This window comes from Lepisma saccharinum, chromosome 12 (assembly GCF_977018435.1).
Source record: "Lepisma saccharinum chromosome 12, izLepSacc3.1, whole genome shotgun sequence".
Classification (NCBI taxonomy): Eukaryota; Metazoa; Arthropoda; class Insecta; order Zygentoma; family Lepismatidae; genus Lepisma; species Lepisma saccharinum.
This window is the reverse complement of record NC_139240.1, coordinates 66,706,273-66,725,502: the sequence shown is the minus strand read 5'-3', so window position 1 is coordinate 66,725,502 and position 19,230 is coordinate 66,706,273. Positions and strand designations below refer to the sequence as shown.

General features: G+C 40.0%; 1 protein-coding gene across 6 annotated transcripts in view; it reads left to right on the top strand.

Moving 5' to 3' along the window:
- Positions 1–19,230, top strand: part of aPKC (protein kinase C iota type) — a 705,832-nt gene that overhangs the window by 173,350 nt on the left and 513,252 nt on the right. For 2 of the 6 annotated variants that reach the window (XM_083132552.1, XM_083132550.1), the window contains exon 1: positions 2,548–3,034. The exons of the other annotated variants lie outside the window; for them this stretch is intronic. In XM_083132552.1, the coding sequence (XP_082988678.1) occupies positions 2,785–3,034 (250 nt within the window). In that variant the 5' untranslated portion in view covers positions 2,548–2,784. Of the gene's footprint in view, positions 1–2,547; positions 3,035–19,230 lie in introns of those variants that run through there. 6 annotated transcript variants of the gene reach the window in all.

Genomic DNA, 19,230 nt, shown 5'->3' with positions numbered 1-19,230 from the left:
CAGAGAGATCCCTACCCCCCTCTCTCACAAGTAACTTGTGGGGCACAAACACCCCTCTACCTCCTCCCAAAATCAGTGCTTGATGCCATGATGTGTAGTTTTGTTTAAAATTATAAAACAAACTTTTTACATTTTCCCCGTGGCGCAACAGCCAATGAGGGCCAGGGCCTACACTGGCGGCCTGACTCCCACCAGCCAAGGTGGGAGTGAGGCCAACCAGTTACAGGGTGACGTGTGGTCAGCACGACGAACCCCCAGTAGTTGTAGTTTTGCATGACCGTCTTACGCTACTCGTTCCTAGTTCCCCAATTTCCTCACGATGGTGGGTGGCCACATACACAGGCCGAAATCTCGCTTCCCCCAGGAGAATCGAACCTGCGCGCGTCCAGTAGCCGGACGCCATGCATGAGTTTCGCCATAAGACTGGTCTTTGAATTCGCGCCACTGCTTATGGAATAATTTTCAGTGAAATTGGCCTACAAACGGACTAGAATTAAACCGCACAGTTTCACATGTTCGTTAACCTTTCTCCTTGTACGCCGCAGCTGGAAAGAAATCGAATTAATTCAGACTTTAATGTATGTATGTATGTGCTAGCCCTTCATTGGTGTGTCGTGCATTGTTTTTTTTTTATGCCTTTCACAATTTAGAGTGAGTAATTACGAGCTGAAAGTTGCATAGCTAGTTTTGTTTGTCCGTGAGCATCCACGTATAGCAGAAGCACGCACATTTTTGCATACCTTATCGCTCTCGGAAACAATCGTTTACGTACTTGCATAGTTAATAGGAATGAGTGCTTCTGTGTTTGTGCGTCGGGTTTTGCAGCCGTATCATAGGCGTGCGCCGATCCTCTGATTAATTAAGGGGGCTTAAACCTTGACGAAAGTTCAGTCGGAGAAAGAAAAACCTCATTGCATCTCACTGTTTTATTGTATTGATGTGTGTACCAAACAGGGGCGTATATAGTGTGTGTCTGGACCCACCGAAGATCACTATTTAAGAGGAACTCCAGCTTCCGCGGCACAAAAGTTTTCTGTTCCCCTCCCGTTTATATTCCTTCTCTCTGCTTCAGAATAATTTACATATAAGTAGCGAGCGGAAGTTGATGAAGTGTCATCTCTTTTCTGACATCTCGGACACGATGCCCACTAAATATACACAGTATTACACATCGTCTAGAACCCCAAAAAAGTAATTTTAAAGTGCATTTTCTTGCCAATTTTCAGGTTTTTTGTCATTTTCCCCGATTTTCGGCATTTTCCCGTAATTTTTCGCAATATTCGGTGTATTGTTTTGTCATATTTTGTCACTTCTTTCATTTTAGTAATATTCTTGAGTCTTTTCACCAAGGTGAACACAGGCCTATATATATCTCGCAGGATTGCAATTTACGAACAAACAAAAATTGTCTTACGTGGATCGTGATAATTTCTATTTCTTTACAGTGCCACAGAAACACACCATACTACATCACCAGACAAAGATGTGGGAAATTAATGCATTTTACACCAATTCATTCAGTGTATACGACGTTTTGTTTTAAAATTATTCGGTTGTTTCCATTGGAAATCCTCGTTGCTGGTATCATTTAGTGCATTTTGTTTAATTTCCGTTTCATTACAATTTTTGACCTGAAACTCACAAATTTAATGGTCATTTTTTGATTTTTTTACGTCATTTTCCCCATTTTTTTAGGACATTCTATAGGTCGTAAACCTATATTTTTTAGGTCATCAACTTCCGCTCCCTACATATAAGCATGATTTCGTACGCCAGATTCAAAACTGCACATAATTTATTCATTTCCAATGTGTGACCAATTTATTTTGCGACCACATAGGTGTAACAGAAACAGGCTAACGAATAAAATGCTTGAGTCTTAATAACAAGTAACTTGCTGGAGAACGAAGTGAGATGGTCCAATTACATAGGAGGGCCTCCCCGATGGCGCAGTGGTAGCGTCGTCGCCTTGTAATCAAAGGGTCCTGGGTTCGATACCCGCTGGAGGCACATAGTGGTTCGGATCCCACTTTAAACTGTAGGTCCAGTCCCAATTAGCCTTACTGTGCACAAAGTGAACTTAAAAACACCAATTCAATCAATCAATCAATTACATAGGAAATATACCCGCCGCAGTTGCTTGGAACTTTGATTCATTGAGTTGGTGTTTTAAGTCCACTTTATGCACAGTAAGGCCAATGTGGACTGGACCTACAGGGCCACTATGTGCTTTCACAGGGTATCGAACCCGGGACTCCTTGATTACAAGGCGACGACGCTATCACTGCGCCATCGGGGAGGCCCTGCTTGGTACTTTCGTCGGCTTGAAAATACTTTATTAATAACGGTAATGAGATGTCTCTACACTGAATTTCTTAGCGAGATTATTAGGAGGGGCAACTGCTTCCCCCGTGCGCACGCCTATGAGCCGCATTGTGGTCTCACATTGATTTTTAGGTTCGCGCGATAATTTCTATGAAGCTGGCAACCCTGCTGGTGCATCCACCGGCCGGTTGGGTTCGCTAGCGTCGCTGAGCGTCGCGGCCGTGGGCAGGGCAGATGTGTGCAAGCTTTTGGTGCGGACGGGTACCCAGCTGGCCGGGAAGTGAACCAGCGCCCTGCCGGGATGGTGGCCTTTGAGCGGACTGCGCGGAGGTGATGCGAACACACCAGTCTTAGTGATATTTAAATCGTTACGTTCCCTCTCCCCTTAAAAAAAAAGAAGACGTTTCGTTGCGAAACACACGCATTATCGACCGTTGTGTTGTCAAGAGATTGAAAATCATGGCGTGGGGCTACTGGAGTGCTACGACCATCACCGACAAGGGAAGGTCCCCACGGAAGCAGGCGCCGGGGTCTCGGATAATGTCCACGACGCGCCGAGCTTCAATTGACGTGACCGGCCTCGCCGTGACGTCACGGGAGTACTCGTGCCCCAAGGAGAACAGGACGGGCCCGTGCCAGGGCCCCGCAAGGCCCACCTTGCTGGAAACTCAAGAATCTGGCTCCGAGGATGAGGAAGAGGAGAACTCAGGTATTTGTGCTACTCTTTTGTTAGGTTGAATGCGTCTGTTGCGTAGTCAAGGTCACGGCATTGTGCTGCCGAGATCCTTGAAATCGGGATACAAAAACGTGGTTGGGCGTTGAAGCCTGCGTACGAACTGATGTTTTTGTAAGCGTGTCGCGATGTGAGGCGATGCGATTACTTCGACATGACAACGCCAGGCCCTACACATCACGACGTGCCATCTGGTCGAAAGACTAGCATTGCTTGTTCCCGTGAAACACGAACTAAATACCAGATGGGCTCCTCGATAGCATAGTGGCTAACGCTGTCACCTTGTAGAGAAGGAGTCTCTGGCTCGATAGAGCGGTTCGGGTCCCTGCTAAACTATAGGACCAGTCTAGAGAAGTATATTTGAGCTTCAAGAGGACATGAACCAAAGTTTGACGAACCAATCACCCATCTAGTGCCTCCTCGTTGGCGTAGTGGTAACGTCGTCGCCTTGTAATCAAGGGATCGCGGGTTCGATACCCAGTGAAGTATCATACAGGTTCGAATTCCACTTTAAACTGTAGGTCCAGTCCCTATTAGCCTATCTGTGCACTAAGTAGACTTAAATCCTCGCCCAGTTCCAACCTCCTTGTGTTATTTGAGCTTAACCACAGAGCTGTAGGTTTGGCTTATTTATAAATACAATACCACTTGCCTGATTGACTAACCTTCTGTTATTTTCAGTGAATATGTCTTTCGTTTGGAATATAGAATTTTTGTTCTCCCCATTTGCTATTTGTATTTTTTTTTGCCCTTTAGGTTAATCGCGACGATGAAAATGGTTAGTTAAGATTAAGGAACAGGTTCTCCCCGATGGCGTAATGGTAACGTCGTCACAGTGTAATCAAGGGGTCCCGGTTTCGATGCCTGGTGGAGTCACATAGTGGTTGGAATCCCACTTTGAATTGTAGGTCTCGTCCCGATTAGCCTAGCTGTGCATAAAGTGGACTTATACTCAAACACAACTTGACACCCAATCAAGGACTCGCACCCAGACCCCTGACGCGATTGGTAACCGATGCGGTCCGAGTTAAGGCGATAGAATACATTATTCAACTTGTTGCAAACGCATTTTATGTGATCGCTTGCCCTTGTACTTTGTTGTTATTCTAATGTAGCTACGTCACCTCAACGTCAAGTTTTCAAGCAGACGCTCTCGTTCGATTTGCAGACGTAGCAAAAATCTCCCCCTATCAGGAATGACTTTCGCTTGTGGAACTTGCATTGCAAGTTCAAGGTTCACAACGGGCCTTACGCATTATGTACCGTGTGGCAGTGCTATGAAGTTTCTGTGCGCATGAATAGCGAAGCGATAGCGTTACTTGCATTTTTCGCCGCCAGGTGGACCCCAGGTCGACTCGACGGGAAGTTCCTATCCAAATCCCTTTTCTGACGCGCTCAGCTCAGGAACATCAATGGCATCGTTTTCATCGTATTTTAACGATGCTGCTGCCGGTCTATTTGCGGAATTCAAAAGATAAGGAAGTCGAACGTGGGTTTAATATGCTCTCAGCTGCGAATGCCAAGGTTGTTACGCTCTTTGAAGCAGCGGGAGCAAGGCCTGTTTGTGTTAAGCCACAAGTCCCAATTGTGTAATGCTTCTGTATGCTCACGTGAGTAGGTATGGCAGGTCAGGTTCTGGCGATCTTAGCATTAGAATTACGCTCTTATAGCGTACGTAAAGTTAGTGCTTCCGTGTGCTTTGCACCACGCCATGAAGGCGTATAGGAGGTGAGGAGTTAGAGCACCACACTTTCTTGATCACGGCCGAAGGTGGAGACTAGGGATGTGACGAAGCTGAAAATTTATCGATGCCGATGTACTCGCCGATAATTTTTGGAACCGATATCGATATTTAACCGATTCCGATACATAAGATTATTAAACAGAAATGGGATGTTATTTTCTGCATGAAAAATAAATTTGGTATGTACATTTCTATTGCATATCATATGTATATATACATATATATGTACATTTGCATCTATGTGAACCTAGAGATTTAACATTAGTACACAAGCAGTTCTTTGAAATGCAAAATGAATTCCTGTTCTGCCAGATTCAACTTCAGAAACACGAGATTTGGAAGCACTTCAGGAAGTAACCTACTTTTCTCTTATCGCAAATCTGTTCAGCAACACTGAACACTCAATCACTGAATACTGATGCAGCAGGTATGCCCAAGTATTTTCTCTGGATTTGCTTCAGGTTTGAATATTCATTTTTGAATTTCCAATACAACAGCAGATCCTGGTTCATCAATGTACAGTTTTATTTCCGATTTTGAGTTAGGTTGATCCTCTGAATGAGAGTTTGCAATAATTTTATTACAAAAACTCTACAATAATGACGAATCATAACCTAATTTTCAATAAATCTTACAAAACTAGAATATAAAACTTATTAGAAGGTAAAACTCGAGTGTAATCTGTACCGGTTTAAATATCGGATTTTTGCCGATTCCGATGCCGATATGTCAATTTCGGCCGATTTTCATACATCTGTAATCGGCTTCGGCACATCCCTAGTGGAGACACTGTTATATACACACTCAAATCGCTAGAGAACACAAGGTTGCTACGCGTCTGGAAAACCTGTAAAATAGGGAAATGTCCGATTATGTGGCTTGTCAGGAAAAAATCAGGGAAATGTCAGGGAACCGACTCCAGAAGTGGAAGTAAACTGCTTGTTCATTTTGCAACTTTTTCTCTTCCAAACTCCAAAATATACGTAAATTCCAGACGATCTGCAAAACGACATGGGCCATATTTTGGGATCAAATATCTCCGTTATTTGTGTCTCCAGGTACCAACATCATACGACGCTGGATGGGCGCCGGAGCCGCTTGAACAGGTGGAAAAAATCCCGGTTCTCTCACATGGTAGTCAGACGCCTTAACGACTGAGCTAATGCGGCTCGTCATATAGCTCATGTACTTATATATATTTCGTTTTGAGCAGATAAACCACATTGGGGCCGTTGACCCACTGTACCCCACTTGAGAATTGCGTTGATTTTTTTTCTATGCTTTACGTAAAATAAAATTGGTTCCAGCGCGGTGAAAACTCAAATAACGGAGATATTTGATCCCAAAATATGGCTCATTTCGTTCTGGACACTCGGTTATATACACACTCAAATCGCTAGAGAACACAAGGTTGCTGCTACGCATCTGGGAAACCTGTAAAATAGGGAAATGTCCCGTAATTTGGCTTGTCAGGAAAAAATGAGGGAAATGTCAGGGAATTTTGCAGATCGTCTGAAATTTACGTGCATTTTATAGTTTGGAAGAGAAAAAGTTGCAAAATGAACAAGCAGTTTACTTTCACTTCTGGATTCAGTTCTTGTGATTCCACTCCCAAAAAAGAGTGGATTCGTTTTTATGATTGTCAGTCTTGTGCAAACTTATGGTTCCTTCGAATTTCTGTAATAAATTTTCACTTTTATAATACTAGATATTAGAAAGAATATCAAAGTAAAACGTGCAGTCCAGATATCTGATTGATAACTAAAGTACATTGACAATTTGATCATAATTATCAGAAAGGTTGGTGAAGATGAGGTTATCATCTATTATGTTATAGATCTTAGTCTTGTTGGCATTTCCTATAGAATGCAAGAAATCAGCATTTTCTGCGACACTATAAATGCGCCAGAAAATGAAAAAATGTGTGTGGTTTGTGAACTTTTTCTGTTGTTTTTATATTGTGGAGGTCTGTTATGGTGAAATAATGTATTTCTGTTACCTTAGACTGAAGGCTAAATGCACGTGATTGTAGCACCCAATACATTTGATGCCGATTGTAATTTTACATTTTACTCTTCGAATTTTCACGTTCTTGTGTGTATAGAATGAAATTTGCTAAAAAGAATTGTGAAAGGGAATATTCATAATAATGAATGGATTATATATTTAATTGAAAAACACAAGGGTCAAAAGCAAAAAATCATTTAATAAATTTCATAAAAAAAAAATCGTAGCAACCCTGGAACACGTGCCAGAGATTACACCATCCAACTTAGGACTCCTAACCGAACAAAAACGTCGAAAATTGCTATCAGTACGAAACCAAATACACTAATTCAAGGACGTTAAACTTGAAACCCCCAAACATTCTAACACATCTAACAGTTCTATTTTTGTTTCATAAGTTTTCATTCCTTCGTGTTTGATTTACTTTATTTTATAATACATTTATGAAACTGTAAGCAACATCCAGTTTGCTGCTGTTTTGGAATGTCGTGTTGGGTGCTATATTCACTTGCGCGAAGTCGTCTGACGGTTTCTGCTTCACGGTAAGATAAACGACGTGCTTCTCTTCATAATGACACATTTCCGCGTGCTAAAAATAACGGAGTGTTCATAAACAACATAATCTTCATAAACCATGCAAAATATTTCACTTTGTCTAGGGAATACAAAGGGTTAAGGGTACAGAGTAAGTCAGCAGGTCAGGTTTTGGTGATATTCAGTGGCGTACGCAAGGGGGGGGTTACGGGGTTTGAACCCCCCCCCCCCTTGAGCTTGTGAAATATTATGAAAAATGCTGTGGGAAAAAAATCAAATGGCCAATTTTTCAGTCTGGGACATTAATATTACTATTACTACTTCAACTACTACTACTACTACTACTACTACTACTACTACTACTACTACTAATAATAATAATAATAATAATAATAATTTGAATTATTATTTCCATGCAGCATGGAGAAAAGCACAGCATTCCAAACACACGCGTCTTTCAGTGATGCCTTGAAAATAAACACGAGGTTAGATTAGGGTAACTATGATTTAAAAGAGAAAAAAGTTGTTTTGTATCTCAGTTGCAACAATGTTCAATGCACTGTCGTACGTAGGATTTTTTTCTGGAGGGGCTGGAATAGTAAATGTGGATAGCACATGGCTTCGTTTTGGAGGGCAGGATGCATAATAACATATTTCGTATTTTTGGAGCATTTCAGTCTATTAAAATTGTATTCAAAGACAAAAATGGTAATCGGGACTCACTTTAAAAGATGTTTCGCATTTACACATTTTGATTTTTTAAAGTTCTATACGGATTTTTATTTGAAAATTCTGATTTTCTCAAAATTTCGGTAGGGGCTAGAACACCATCGGCCACCGCTCTACGTACACCAGTGTTCAACGAACATGTATTTTTTTTGTGTGTGAACAATGAGAATTAACTAAATAAAGTTATTGGTACGTTGTAAGAGGCTAATGTATAGACAAAGGCTAGGCGGACAAGAATAGAGTCACCAGTTCGCCTTCCCATTGTATTGTTTACCGCAGCACGTTTGAATGTCTCTCTTTAAAATGTGTCACCTTGTTGACTAGACAATTATTCGAACGACAATAAGCTTAACTATTGTAAAATATTTTGTTGGTAAGAACAGCGAGACAATCCAGATGTGAATTATCGGGTACATTTATGCGGGGAAGAAGCCGGAAAACTTCCAACCAATTTCGGGAATCGAATCCGGATGTCCCACGTGATTGTCAGACGCTCTACCGACCAAACCACCGCAGTTCCTTGGATGAGTTCCATACTTCGATTATTTCAATGTATTTTAATATATTTTCTTGTATTTAAGGATCTTCTTCACCGTTGAAATGTCTCACCTCGTTGACCAGACAATTATTTCGTAACAAAGAAACAAAAAAATGCTCCTAGGATTTGATAAAAATCGAATGACTAGAAAGTAATTTCGTTCTATTGTTTTCATAAATACTATATTTATGTAGATCTCTACTACTTAATAGTAGTAGTAGCAGCGGTATTAGTGGTATTATTAGTATTAATTTAGCTAATTAATTATAAGTATTATTAATTAATTGTGATTATTATTTAATTAAAGTATAATAAAACAATGGTAATGTGAATTTGGAAAAAAGTTTTAGAAATAACACCCCCCTTGATGAAATCCTGCGTACGCTACTGGTGATATTAGCATTATAATTAAACTCAGGTAACCACACTTTTCTTCTGCGCGCGTGTACGTATGGTGACTTACGAAGGTGGGACATTTCCTCTAACAGAGAAAAGTCCAAAATTAGTTTCTTGGAAGTAGCAGGTGACTCGCGGCTACATGTTGTCCAATGTAATATCCATATGGGTAACGGTTTCGAATGTTGAATGATTTTTCAAAGAATTAGGCTACAAATCCATTATTAATCTTTTTATAGGCATTTGTAAACTTTTTTGAATGCTGATGCATTTTTTTCTGAAATCCTCATTATTTCATTGAACTTTGTGTAAAATTTCAAAGCGATCTGATGATTTGTTAAGGAGAAAAGAAATAAAATGTAAGCAAGGGTATCGTGTGTCGAGGGTCTCAATAGTGACAGACAAGACTGATTTGATGACATTTCAAAGTGCTGTAAAATGAAAACTGTTTGAGATAGAGTGAAAAAAATTTAGGGGGTTTCTTTCAACCGTAAAGGAAGGGTGTATACCATATTTCATCGAAATCCGAGTTCGTGGTTGTCAAAATCTTAGTTTTTTGCGTTGATTTGATGTGGAATGACCCATAGGAGAAAGACGAAATATTGCAGACTTGTAGAAATGATTATGACAGTAAATTTGAACCTTGTTGAAAGTAATTGTCACTGTTTGGAGTTCCGAATAGTGCAATTTATCGGCGAAAGATGGCGTAAGAAGTACCTTACGCAAGCATCAGAAGCGCTTCCCATCGACAAGGCATATTTCTTCCATAGAGCGAAGATAAAGTATCGCAGAATAGTGGGAATGATTGTGAAAGTAAATTTGAAGCTTTCTGAAAGTAATTACAGTAGAGCGTCGATTATCCGAAGTCATTGGGGGACATGGGTGTTCGGAAAACTGGTTTGTTCGGATAATCGAACTGTACATGTTTATTTGCCAAAAAGAAGTACTGTACAGTAAATTTATTCATAAAAACAGGCATCTCTTTAAGTATGTATTACAAAGTAACGTACAAAGGCAACTTTAGTAGGAATATATAGTATGTGGTACAGTTTATTAAACAAAAATATGTACATATTACATACGCATTTTGCATGAACAATACACACAGTACACAAAATTAACGTTTAAAAAAATCCTTTATTTTGGTCTGTCTAAGCAAGCCTACACGCTTACGAGCAGCTAAGTCACGTACTTTTTTCATTACAGATATCTGAAAGTGAGCGAGCCTACACGCTACTACAGTTCGGTTAAGCGGTCGTTCGGTTGACCGACGTTCGGATAATCGACGCACTGTACATGTTTATTTGCCAAAAAGAAGTACTGTACAGTAAATTTATTCATAAAAACAGGCATCTCTTTAAGTATGTATTACAAAGTAACGTACAAAGGCAACTTTAGTAGGAATATATAGTATGTGGTACAGTTTATTAAACAAAAATATGTACATATTACATACGCATTTTGCATGAACAATACACACAGTACACAAAATTAACGTTTAAAAAAATCCTTTATTTTGGTCTGTCTAAGCAAGCCTACACGCTTACGAGCAGCTAAGTCACGTACTTTTTTCATTACAGATATCTGAAAGTGAGCGAGCCTACACGCTACTACAGTTCGGTTAAGCGGTCGTTCGGTTGACCGACGTTCGGATAATCGACGCTCTACTGTAGCTATGTTTGCAGTTTGAAATGTGAAAAGAATATGTAGAACGTACCCTACACAAATATCCCCGTTTCCCATCGACAAGACATTCTCCAGACTACTGCGGACACGAGGCTCGAAGGGGTTTCGTGCTTGAGACTAGCACCAACACGATGATATGTTGAAAGCATTTAGGGATATTATTGTAATTCTAAGTACTCTAAACCTGGCCTGTCTAACAAGCACGAAAGCATTTAAGATATGTTATTTTAATAATAAAAGCCTTAACCTTGACTTAGCCTAACTTAACTACGAACCTCCTTCGCACCACACACAATGTGAACTAAGGTGGCGCAAAAGTCATCGCCTATAGCTTGGGTTTTAAATTAAACAAAGTAGTTTTTTTTGTGTTAAACTTTTATTGATATTTGTAAGTTTTATGTCCTCAATTTTTAAAGATGGGTGTAAGGGGTGACCTTCCACATAGTACACCCTGGATTGCATTTTGCAGACAAACGAGGCTCTGGCGACTAGCCCCACGGCCAGTATAATTCTCTATGTTGTTTTGTCCTTACGTGTGCTGAGTGCCCGTTTACAGCCTCAGCTTTTAACCTGTCAGAATATTTTAAGATTTTAGTTATGCAACGTTAAAGTTGTTATTTGTATTGGTAAGGGGCGGGACCCCGTATAATGTGACGGGTGCAAAATAGCCTAAGAGCTGACGCACCCGAAATTTTAAATTAAAATTAAATTAAATTAAAATTTTTAACATCCAATAAATGACCACCATTTTAATTGATACAAATTTGGGCTCTTTTTATTGCTTTGGTGGTGTTGGAAAGAATCTGCGGGGAAATGTTTTCAATTTCATGCTGAATATTGTCCTTTGGTTGCTGTAATGTCTCTGGCTTATTCACATAAACCAATTACTTCAAATATCCCCAAAGGAAAAAATCTGGAGCGGGAAATCGGGGGACCTGGCCGGCCATGTCTAATCACCAAAACGGGATATTACTCTGCCCGGAAAAGTGTCACGCAAAAGATCTAATGTTTCGCGGCCTGTATGTGAGGTATAATTATTCATTTTCGCACACAATAAATATCGTGAGTATCTTCTATTTAACTGACAAATTAATACTGATATAAAACAAGATGATGTCAAAATAAAGGTCAGTTCAAATAGGATGATGACTTTTGCGCCACCTGTTAGATGGCATCGAGTAGTCCGTAACCAAGACGACAGTAAATCATTGGGCTGGTTGCAAGAGCATAACCATATAGTATAGTCAAGCACACGCACAGTAAGTATTCGCTAAAACACAGAAGTGTATTAATAGACACAAATGGAAGCCGGGCCATGAAAAGAAAATACATGCGTACCATGATGAAATCGGAATTAACAATCGGAACTTGGGCCTCCATATGTATGCTGAGTGGTCTGCTCGATTTTTCTTCTCTTCACCGAAGTTCCCGGATTGGAGTCAACCTGGGCTGTTGCTGTACAGTCACCAGCAATAAAAATGAGGCAGTTAGATCCTGAAACTCGCTTCTCTGCAAGGCGTTGTGCGTTGCCTAACTACGGCAATAAGTGGATTTTAATAGCTACTTTTCTAACGCCGCCGTGGAGGTTAGGTAACACACACAACGCGAGTATTTCAGGATGTAGATATCCCATTTTTTTGCTGACGACCGTACATTATCCGCTTTAACTGCAACTAGACTTTATTTTTTATTTTAACAATGCTGTCTGTGAATTATCGTGTTACTCATCTTGAAACTACATGCTAAGAGGATTGTAACAATGCTATCCCGATTTGCGATGACACTTTTGTACCCTTTCGCTAATAAATGTAGCATCCCCACTGCATACGACTGAAAATTTTAATTTCATACGAGATGAAGCATCTGTTACCATGTTCGCTTTTTCCCCTTTGCTTGATTTACTCGCGAGATGAAGATAATGTTTTTGGTCACCGATACTTGTTGTAAAAAGAGCAGGATATTAGATATTGTGCAAAATGAACTTGTGCAAAACCATGTTTCTCTGTCCCAAATTTGTAATGTTTTTGCACTCATCTCTCTGGTTAATTATTGGAAATTTCTGAATCCACTGAGTACAATGATACTCAACAATGGTTATTAGTTAAGCAATAATGTAATCAGTGACATTGTTGTGAAAGACAAAATTGGAAAACAAAAACGAAGTTTATTTTGATTTAAATTAGTTTGTTTGTTCATTATTAGTTTCGTGATGTCAATTTAGTTGTTTGTTCGTTCTAAAGTCCACTTTATGCATGGAAAGGCTAATCGGAACTTGATCTAATGTTTCAACTGGTATCCGAACCATATGTGCCTCCATCTTGTATCGAACCCAGGACCCCTTGATTACAAAGCGACGGCGTTATAACTACAGCATCGGAGAGGTTATACTTATAATTAGTGTATTAGTAGTTGCGTTTTCCCCTCCACGCACTCGCTTACCCTCTCACGCTTTCTTTGGCCGAGCTCTCTTAATCCCAACTTGGACAAATGATTTGTGAATGAGGAAAAGTGAGGTAATACTCGGCTGCAGCTATCAGGCGTTTGTAGCAGCGCGCACTGCTTTGCTCCACTCGCGCGCTTTCTACCCATTTCTACCGTTATGCGCGGCCTTTGCAGATTCACAAGACTGCCGTCTCTATGTGTTCAGGACGGACGATTCAAATTTCTGTATCACTTTCCTGCGTCGTATTATTCCAGAGCTACAATCCACTTTTGCTTTTGACCGTACAATGGGATATATTGCATCGCGGGGAGGCTGTGAAATGCAATATTTTATTCGGCCTGCTTTTATCCTATTTGCAGTATTCTGCGGCGTCTTTTTTCTTGCATTTCGACGCTGGCGATTGGAGAGAGAGAGAGAGAGAGAGAGAGAGAGAGAGAGAGAGAGAGAGAGAGAGAGAGAGAGAGAGAGAGAGAGGGGGGGGGAACTTGAGAACACGATTCGTCTCTTCTTTCCCATCACTATATCTGTTCTTCTTTGGGAGATCTTGCTTATGGCACGGAACGAAGGCACCTTTTTTGTGGGGAGGGGTGCGAGCCCCGCACTTTGTGTTGTGACGTAACTGCGGAATGTTTTCGTTGTTAGGTTAGGCTTGTTTGGTTTATGTCTTCTAGCGTCTGGGGCGGCTTAAGGGCCGCCAAACCGGTGTGCGTCCTTGAGTAGCGTCAAAACCTTAATTTTGAATAAATAAGGTTAGCTGTTTGTTTCAAGAAGAGTTGTTGCTTAGCTGTTTGTTTCAAGAAGAGTTATTGCTTAGCTGTTTGTTTGAAGAAGAGTTGTTGCTTAGCTGTTTGTTTGAAGAAGAGTTGTTGCTTAGCTATTTGTTTCAAGAAGAGTTGTTGCTTAGCTGTTTGTTTCAAGAAGAGTTGTTGCTTAGCTGTTTGTTTCAAGAAGAGTTGTTGCCTAGCAGTTTGTTTCAAGAAGAGTTGTTGCTTAGCAATTTCTTTCAAGAAGAGTTGTTGCTTAGCTGTTTGTTTCAAGAAGAGTTGTTGCTTAGCAATTTGTTTCAAGAAGAGTTGTTTCTTAGCAGTTTGTTTCAAGAAGAGTTGTTGCTTAGCTGTTTGTTTCAAGAAGAGTTGTTGCTTAGCAATTTGTTTCAAGAAGAGTTATTGCTTAGCTGTTTGTTTGAAGAAGAGTTGTTGCTTAGCTGTTTGTTTCAAGAAGAGTTGTTGCTTAGCTGTTTGTTTCAAGAAGAGTTGTTGCCTAGCAGTTTGTTTCAAGTAGAGTTGTTGCTTAGCAATTTGTTTCAAGAAGAGTTGTTGCTTAGCTGTTTGTTTCAAGAAGAGTTGTTGCCTAGCAGTTTGTTTCAAGTAGAGTTGTTGCTTAGCAATTTGTTTCAAGAAGAGTTGTTGCTTAGCTGTTTGTTTCAAGAAGAGTTGTTGCTTAGCAATTTGTTTCAAGAAGAGTTGTTGCTTAGCTGTTTGTTTCAAGAAGAGTTGTTGCTTAGCTGTTTGTTTCAAGAAGAGTTGTTGCTTAGCTGTTTGTTTCAAGAAGAGTTGTTGCTTAGCAATTTGTTTCAAGAAGAGTTGTTGCTTAGCAATTTGTTTCAAGAAGAGTTGTTGCTTAGCAATTTGTTTCAAGAAGAGTTGTTGCTTAGCAATTTGTTTCAAGAAGAGTTGTTGCTTAGCAATTTGTTTCAAGAAGAGTTGTTGCTTAGCAATTTGTTTCAACAAGAGTTGTTGCTTAGCAATTTGTTTCAAGAAGAGTTGTTGCTTAGCAATTTGTTTCAAGAAGAGTTGTTGCTTAGCAATTTGTTTCAAGAAGAGTTGTTGCTTACCAATTTGTTTCAAGCACATAGATGGCAGCACAAAATGAAAGAATTGTTGGGTGTAGAAAATATGAAAATGATGTATAAAAGAATAGATAATAGATGGAAGGGAAAAAGGAAGTGGTTTTAATCATTCAACAAGTAAATGCATATAGTCAGTTATTAGGCACGCATAAAGAAGTATTCAACGAAGTAAAGATTTAGGAATTCCAGAAGCAGAGATAGCTCTTTATAGGCTTGATACCGTCCCTTCCCCCCAAAAATGAATTCACCGCTTCATAACATAATACATACATTGCAAAATCATTTAGCATTTTAAGCTGAGAGATTTGTGTTATGTTGATACTATTATATAGATATTAAATATATGCATACCTACATATTAACAGTAATACTTAAAGTATTTAAAAATAATATTGTTATTTTTCTAATTTGAAACAGTAAATACGTAACATGGTCAAGATTTTATTGGGAATGGAAAGTAGGGTGGGGGGCGGGAGAAAAAATTCCCCTCGCCCGTGTAAAAATTATACATTTATTTATTTATTATTACCTTCAACAGAGGTATTTTCTCCAATGACAGAAGGCGTACATAATAATAAGAGGAATAATTATAGTGACTAGTAATTACAAAATTACATAATGACAATTACACATATGCAATCCAGTCACAAATTGTATTCATTACATAAGTATAGATACACAGACCAATTTATAATTAAAATAAAAAATAATAATCTTATAATCTTGAGTGTAAATACAGTTATTATTAAAACATTAAAATGCCTTGGTCAGCATTTGAATGTTTTATTGACATGGAAACAGGGCTTAACAGCGTTACAGTTATGTATTTATCACACATTCATACTTTCAGAATTGACTCTAATGTTTTTGAGCCAACCCTGCTTAGCTTAAATAATACCGTTTTTGTCAAGCCCATAAGAACTGCTAAGAGATGTACTAACAATCTCAGCAACGAAGGTATTCCGCCCTTACGTCAGAGGATGAAGGGCGGGGCTTGACCAGAATGGTGCCTGGATTCCGTGCGATCAGTGAGACCCTTCTTTGCCCTTACGTTTGTTTGCTTAGTCCCATAGACAAATTGCATTCCCCGTGCTGAGCGGGGCAACACCACAAGGAATCGATACGCAGCCAAAGGGGGAGCGTGACAAACATGTCCACTTTACAACCTCACCCTCCCCTCTTAGTTGCGCACGAAAATAAAAATGACACGCAAATGCGGAATGAAGAATTGTAGCGATGGCCTGAATATTAACATTAAGATGGATAATGGATCAGCTATCTTAATGAAAGTTTGCATTTTTCAGACTCTAGCTCTGTGTACGGCAATACAATCATAGGGCCGGTTTCTAGCTGAATGATATGTACAAATCGTCACGGAAGTGCAGTGCTTTGTGCATTTTTAAAAAGTTTTGAGTTCAGCGCTCGCAGCAGGTGTAGTAATGCAGTAAATTTAATTGTGTGTTCGTAAGAATTATGGAAGATACTTGCTGCTCATTAAAGCACTTGTGTTAATTTAAATTAGAACTGTAATTTAACCAATTCTCGAACCCGGAACTTTCGATGGCAAGATTGTGAATCGACCAATCCACGTGCTAGTTTTCCGAGAGGTCGCGTTGAGAGTTTGATGTATTAATTTTGTTGATATTTTGCGACACTTTCGATTTTAATGGAAAACTGTTTGGTAACTCCAGAAACTGATTTGGAAACTCCAGAAACTGATTTCATAACTCCAGAAACTGATTTCATAACTCCAGAAACTGATTTCATAACTCCAGAAACTGTTTTGGAAACTCCAGAAACTGTTTTGGAAACTCCAGAAACTGTTTTGGAAACTCCAGAAACTGATTTGCAAACTCCAGAAACTGATTTGCAAACTCCAGAAACTGATTTGCAAACTCCAGAAACTGATTTGCAAACTCCAGAAACTGATTTGCAAACTCCAGAAACTGATTTGCAAACTCCAGAAACTGATTTGCAAACTTCAGAAGCTGGTTTGGAAACCCAACAAGCTGGTTTGGAAACTCCGGAACCTGTTTTTGGAAACTCCGGAAATCATTTTTTTAAAGTCCGGAAACTATTGGAAAGTCCGGAAACTGTTTTTGGAAACTCAGGAAACTAAAACCATAAAAGAACTGTTTTGAAAGCTCAAAGAATGGTATTCCAAATGTAGGAACTTTTCAAGGCCGTTCCCGACCACATGTCTGCCAATATTTACTTTAAACTATTGGCTGCAGACTTTTAACTGCTTTTAGTCTTTTTTTCTTTTTCTTATATACGTTCTGCATTAATTCCCCCCCCCTTTTGCTTTGCAAAGTGGAAATAGAGGAATTATTTGAAATGCAGAAATGTATCTTCTACGGGAAAATGTCTGTGGAAAAAATAAAATGTCGTCACTGGTAGTGACCTGTCAAAACCTGGAAGCCTGTGTAGATACCAAGAAGATATCCGCGCGAAAATAGTAAATTTTGAAACGAACGAAAATGGTTTAACGACCCATTCAGGCTCTCGCCCCCCCCCCCCTTTGCCTCATAGAATTTCTTGCACACCATATGGCGCGGATACCATTACCTTCAATTTGTCACCGTGCGGTAATTGGTATTGGATGGCATTTTTTTTTTGGTACATTTTGTGTTGTTTCCCCACTTGCTGCGGTCGCAGTGAACCGCAATATGCTGTGGCAACCAGGTATTGGAAATATTACCCCTGGTGCATTCCCACTCGAGTTTCTTTTACAGCGATGAGGAAGCAGAAAGGGTGGGAAGGGAAAGCTACTCGGCTGTCACATCGCCTATTCCATATTGACACTTTGCGGATATTTTACCAGGACTTGTATGCTTGGCTTTGTTCTGAAACAGTTGAAACACGTTTCCTTTGCAAATAACATCATTGGGAACACCCCAATGGTGGAACCTGGCCGCCGAACCACGTATAGGGATCGATCTAGAAGTGGAGACATTAATGTACAGGGTGGTCGAGAAAGGAATTTACAATTTTGTAGGGAAATATATCAAGTTTGACTAGCGTTGTTGAATAGTACCGAAATTTTGCTACCGCAAGCGCCACCGGCAGTTCCATTAAAAATGGCCGCTCTCGACAGGTCAAGAGCAATCGCGTTGTGTGTTTTGGTTTCAAGGACGCAACCTCTTCCAACATAATGGCGCACCACCTTACTACCTCACTGAAGCCCGGGATATCCTCAATAACCGATTTTCAAGTCGAGGTGGGCCAATTGCATGGCCAACTCGTTCACCTGATCTGGGCCTCCCCGCTGGCGTCGTGGTAGCGTCGTCGCCTTGTAATCAAGTGGTCCCGTGTTCGATACAGGTGGAGGCCACTTTAAACTGTATGTCCTGTCCCGATTAGCCTTACTGTACATGAAGTGGACTTAAAACACCAAATCAATCAATCAATTTTGAATAATACGGATGTCCAGATAATCTGAATATTCGATATCCGGATATTTTAAATACAGATAGAAAATTATCCGATATTCGGATAAAATTTTATCCGGGTTTTGGCCATTCCTACTGGTAACTTCCTCGGTTGCTAGGAAACTTGGGGAAGGGATATACACGGGGGGAGGTGGAAAGTGGAACGAGATGCCATCACTGCTCTTTGGGAGTGTTCTCACGGATAATGAGTTCCTGTTTTATGCGAGTAGCTGAGAAATAAACTACCCCCGCGCAAGTGCTTTGCCAGCCATCAGCTACTCGAGGGGAGTTGATTGATTTTGCATTAAATCAAATTAGTCCCAGACGAACATTATGGCCTTCCAATCTGGTGCTCACAGAAAAAAGCCGTCCATTAACAATTTTGTGGGGGAGTTTTCGCCGCAACTGAATTGAAATAAGGCACTCTGATCCCACAGTTAGTTCCGTGCTTTTAAGAACAGGAAACGTTTCCACACACAGACACACACAGGACATTCACAAATAAGTTATGTGAAAGTATGCTTCTGGACGAAGCTGTGGTGGCGAGGACAAGTGACTTTAAATAGTTTTGCGTAATGTAATGTTCCTGTAAACATATGGCTAGACTACATATTAGTCTGCTTGAATGAAATCCCATTTTCCTGTCTTATCTTTTCCACAAGCAGTATCTCTTTCAACATGATGGTACACCTCCACATTTCCATCAAGACATGTATTCTACCTTCAGTCGTACTAAAACCTGCGTGGACTGGAACGATAATATACCAGGGTGTTTACCAGTCAAGGAATGAACTTGTAGGTCAAGAAAATGTCAA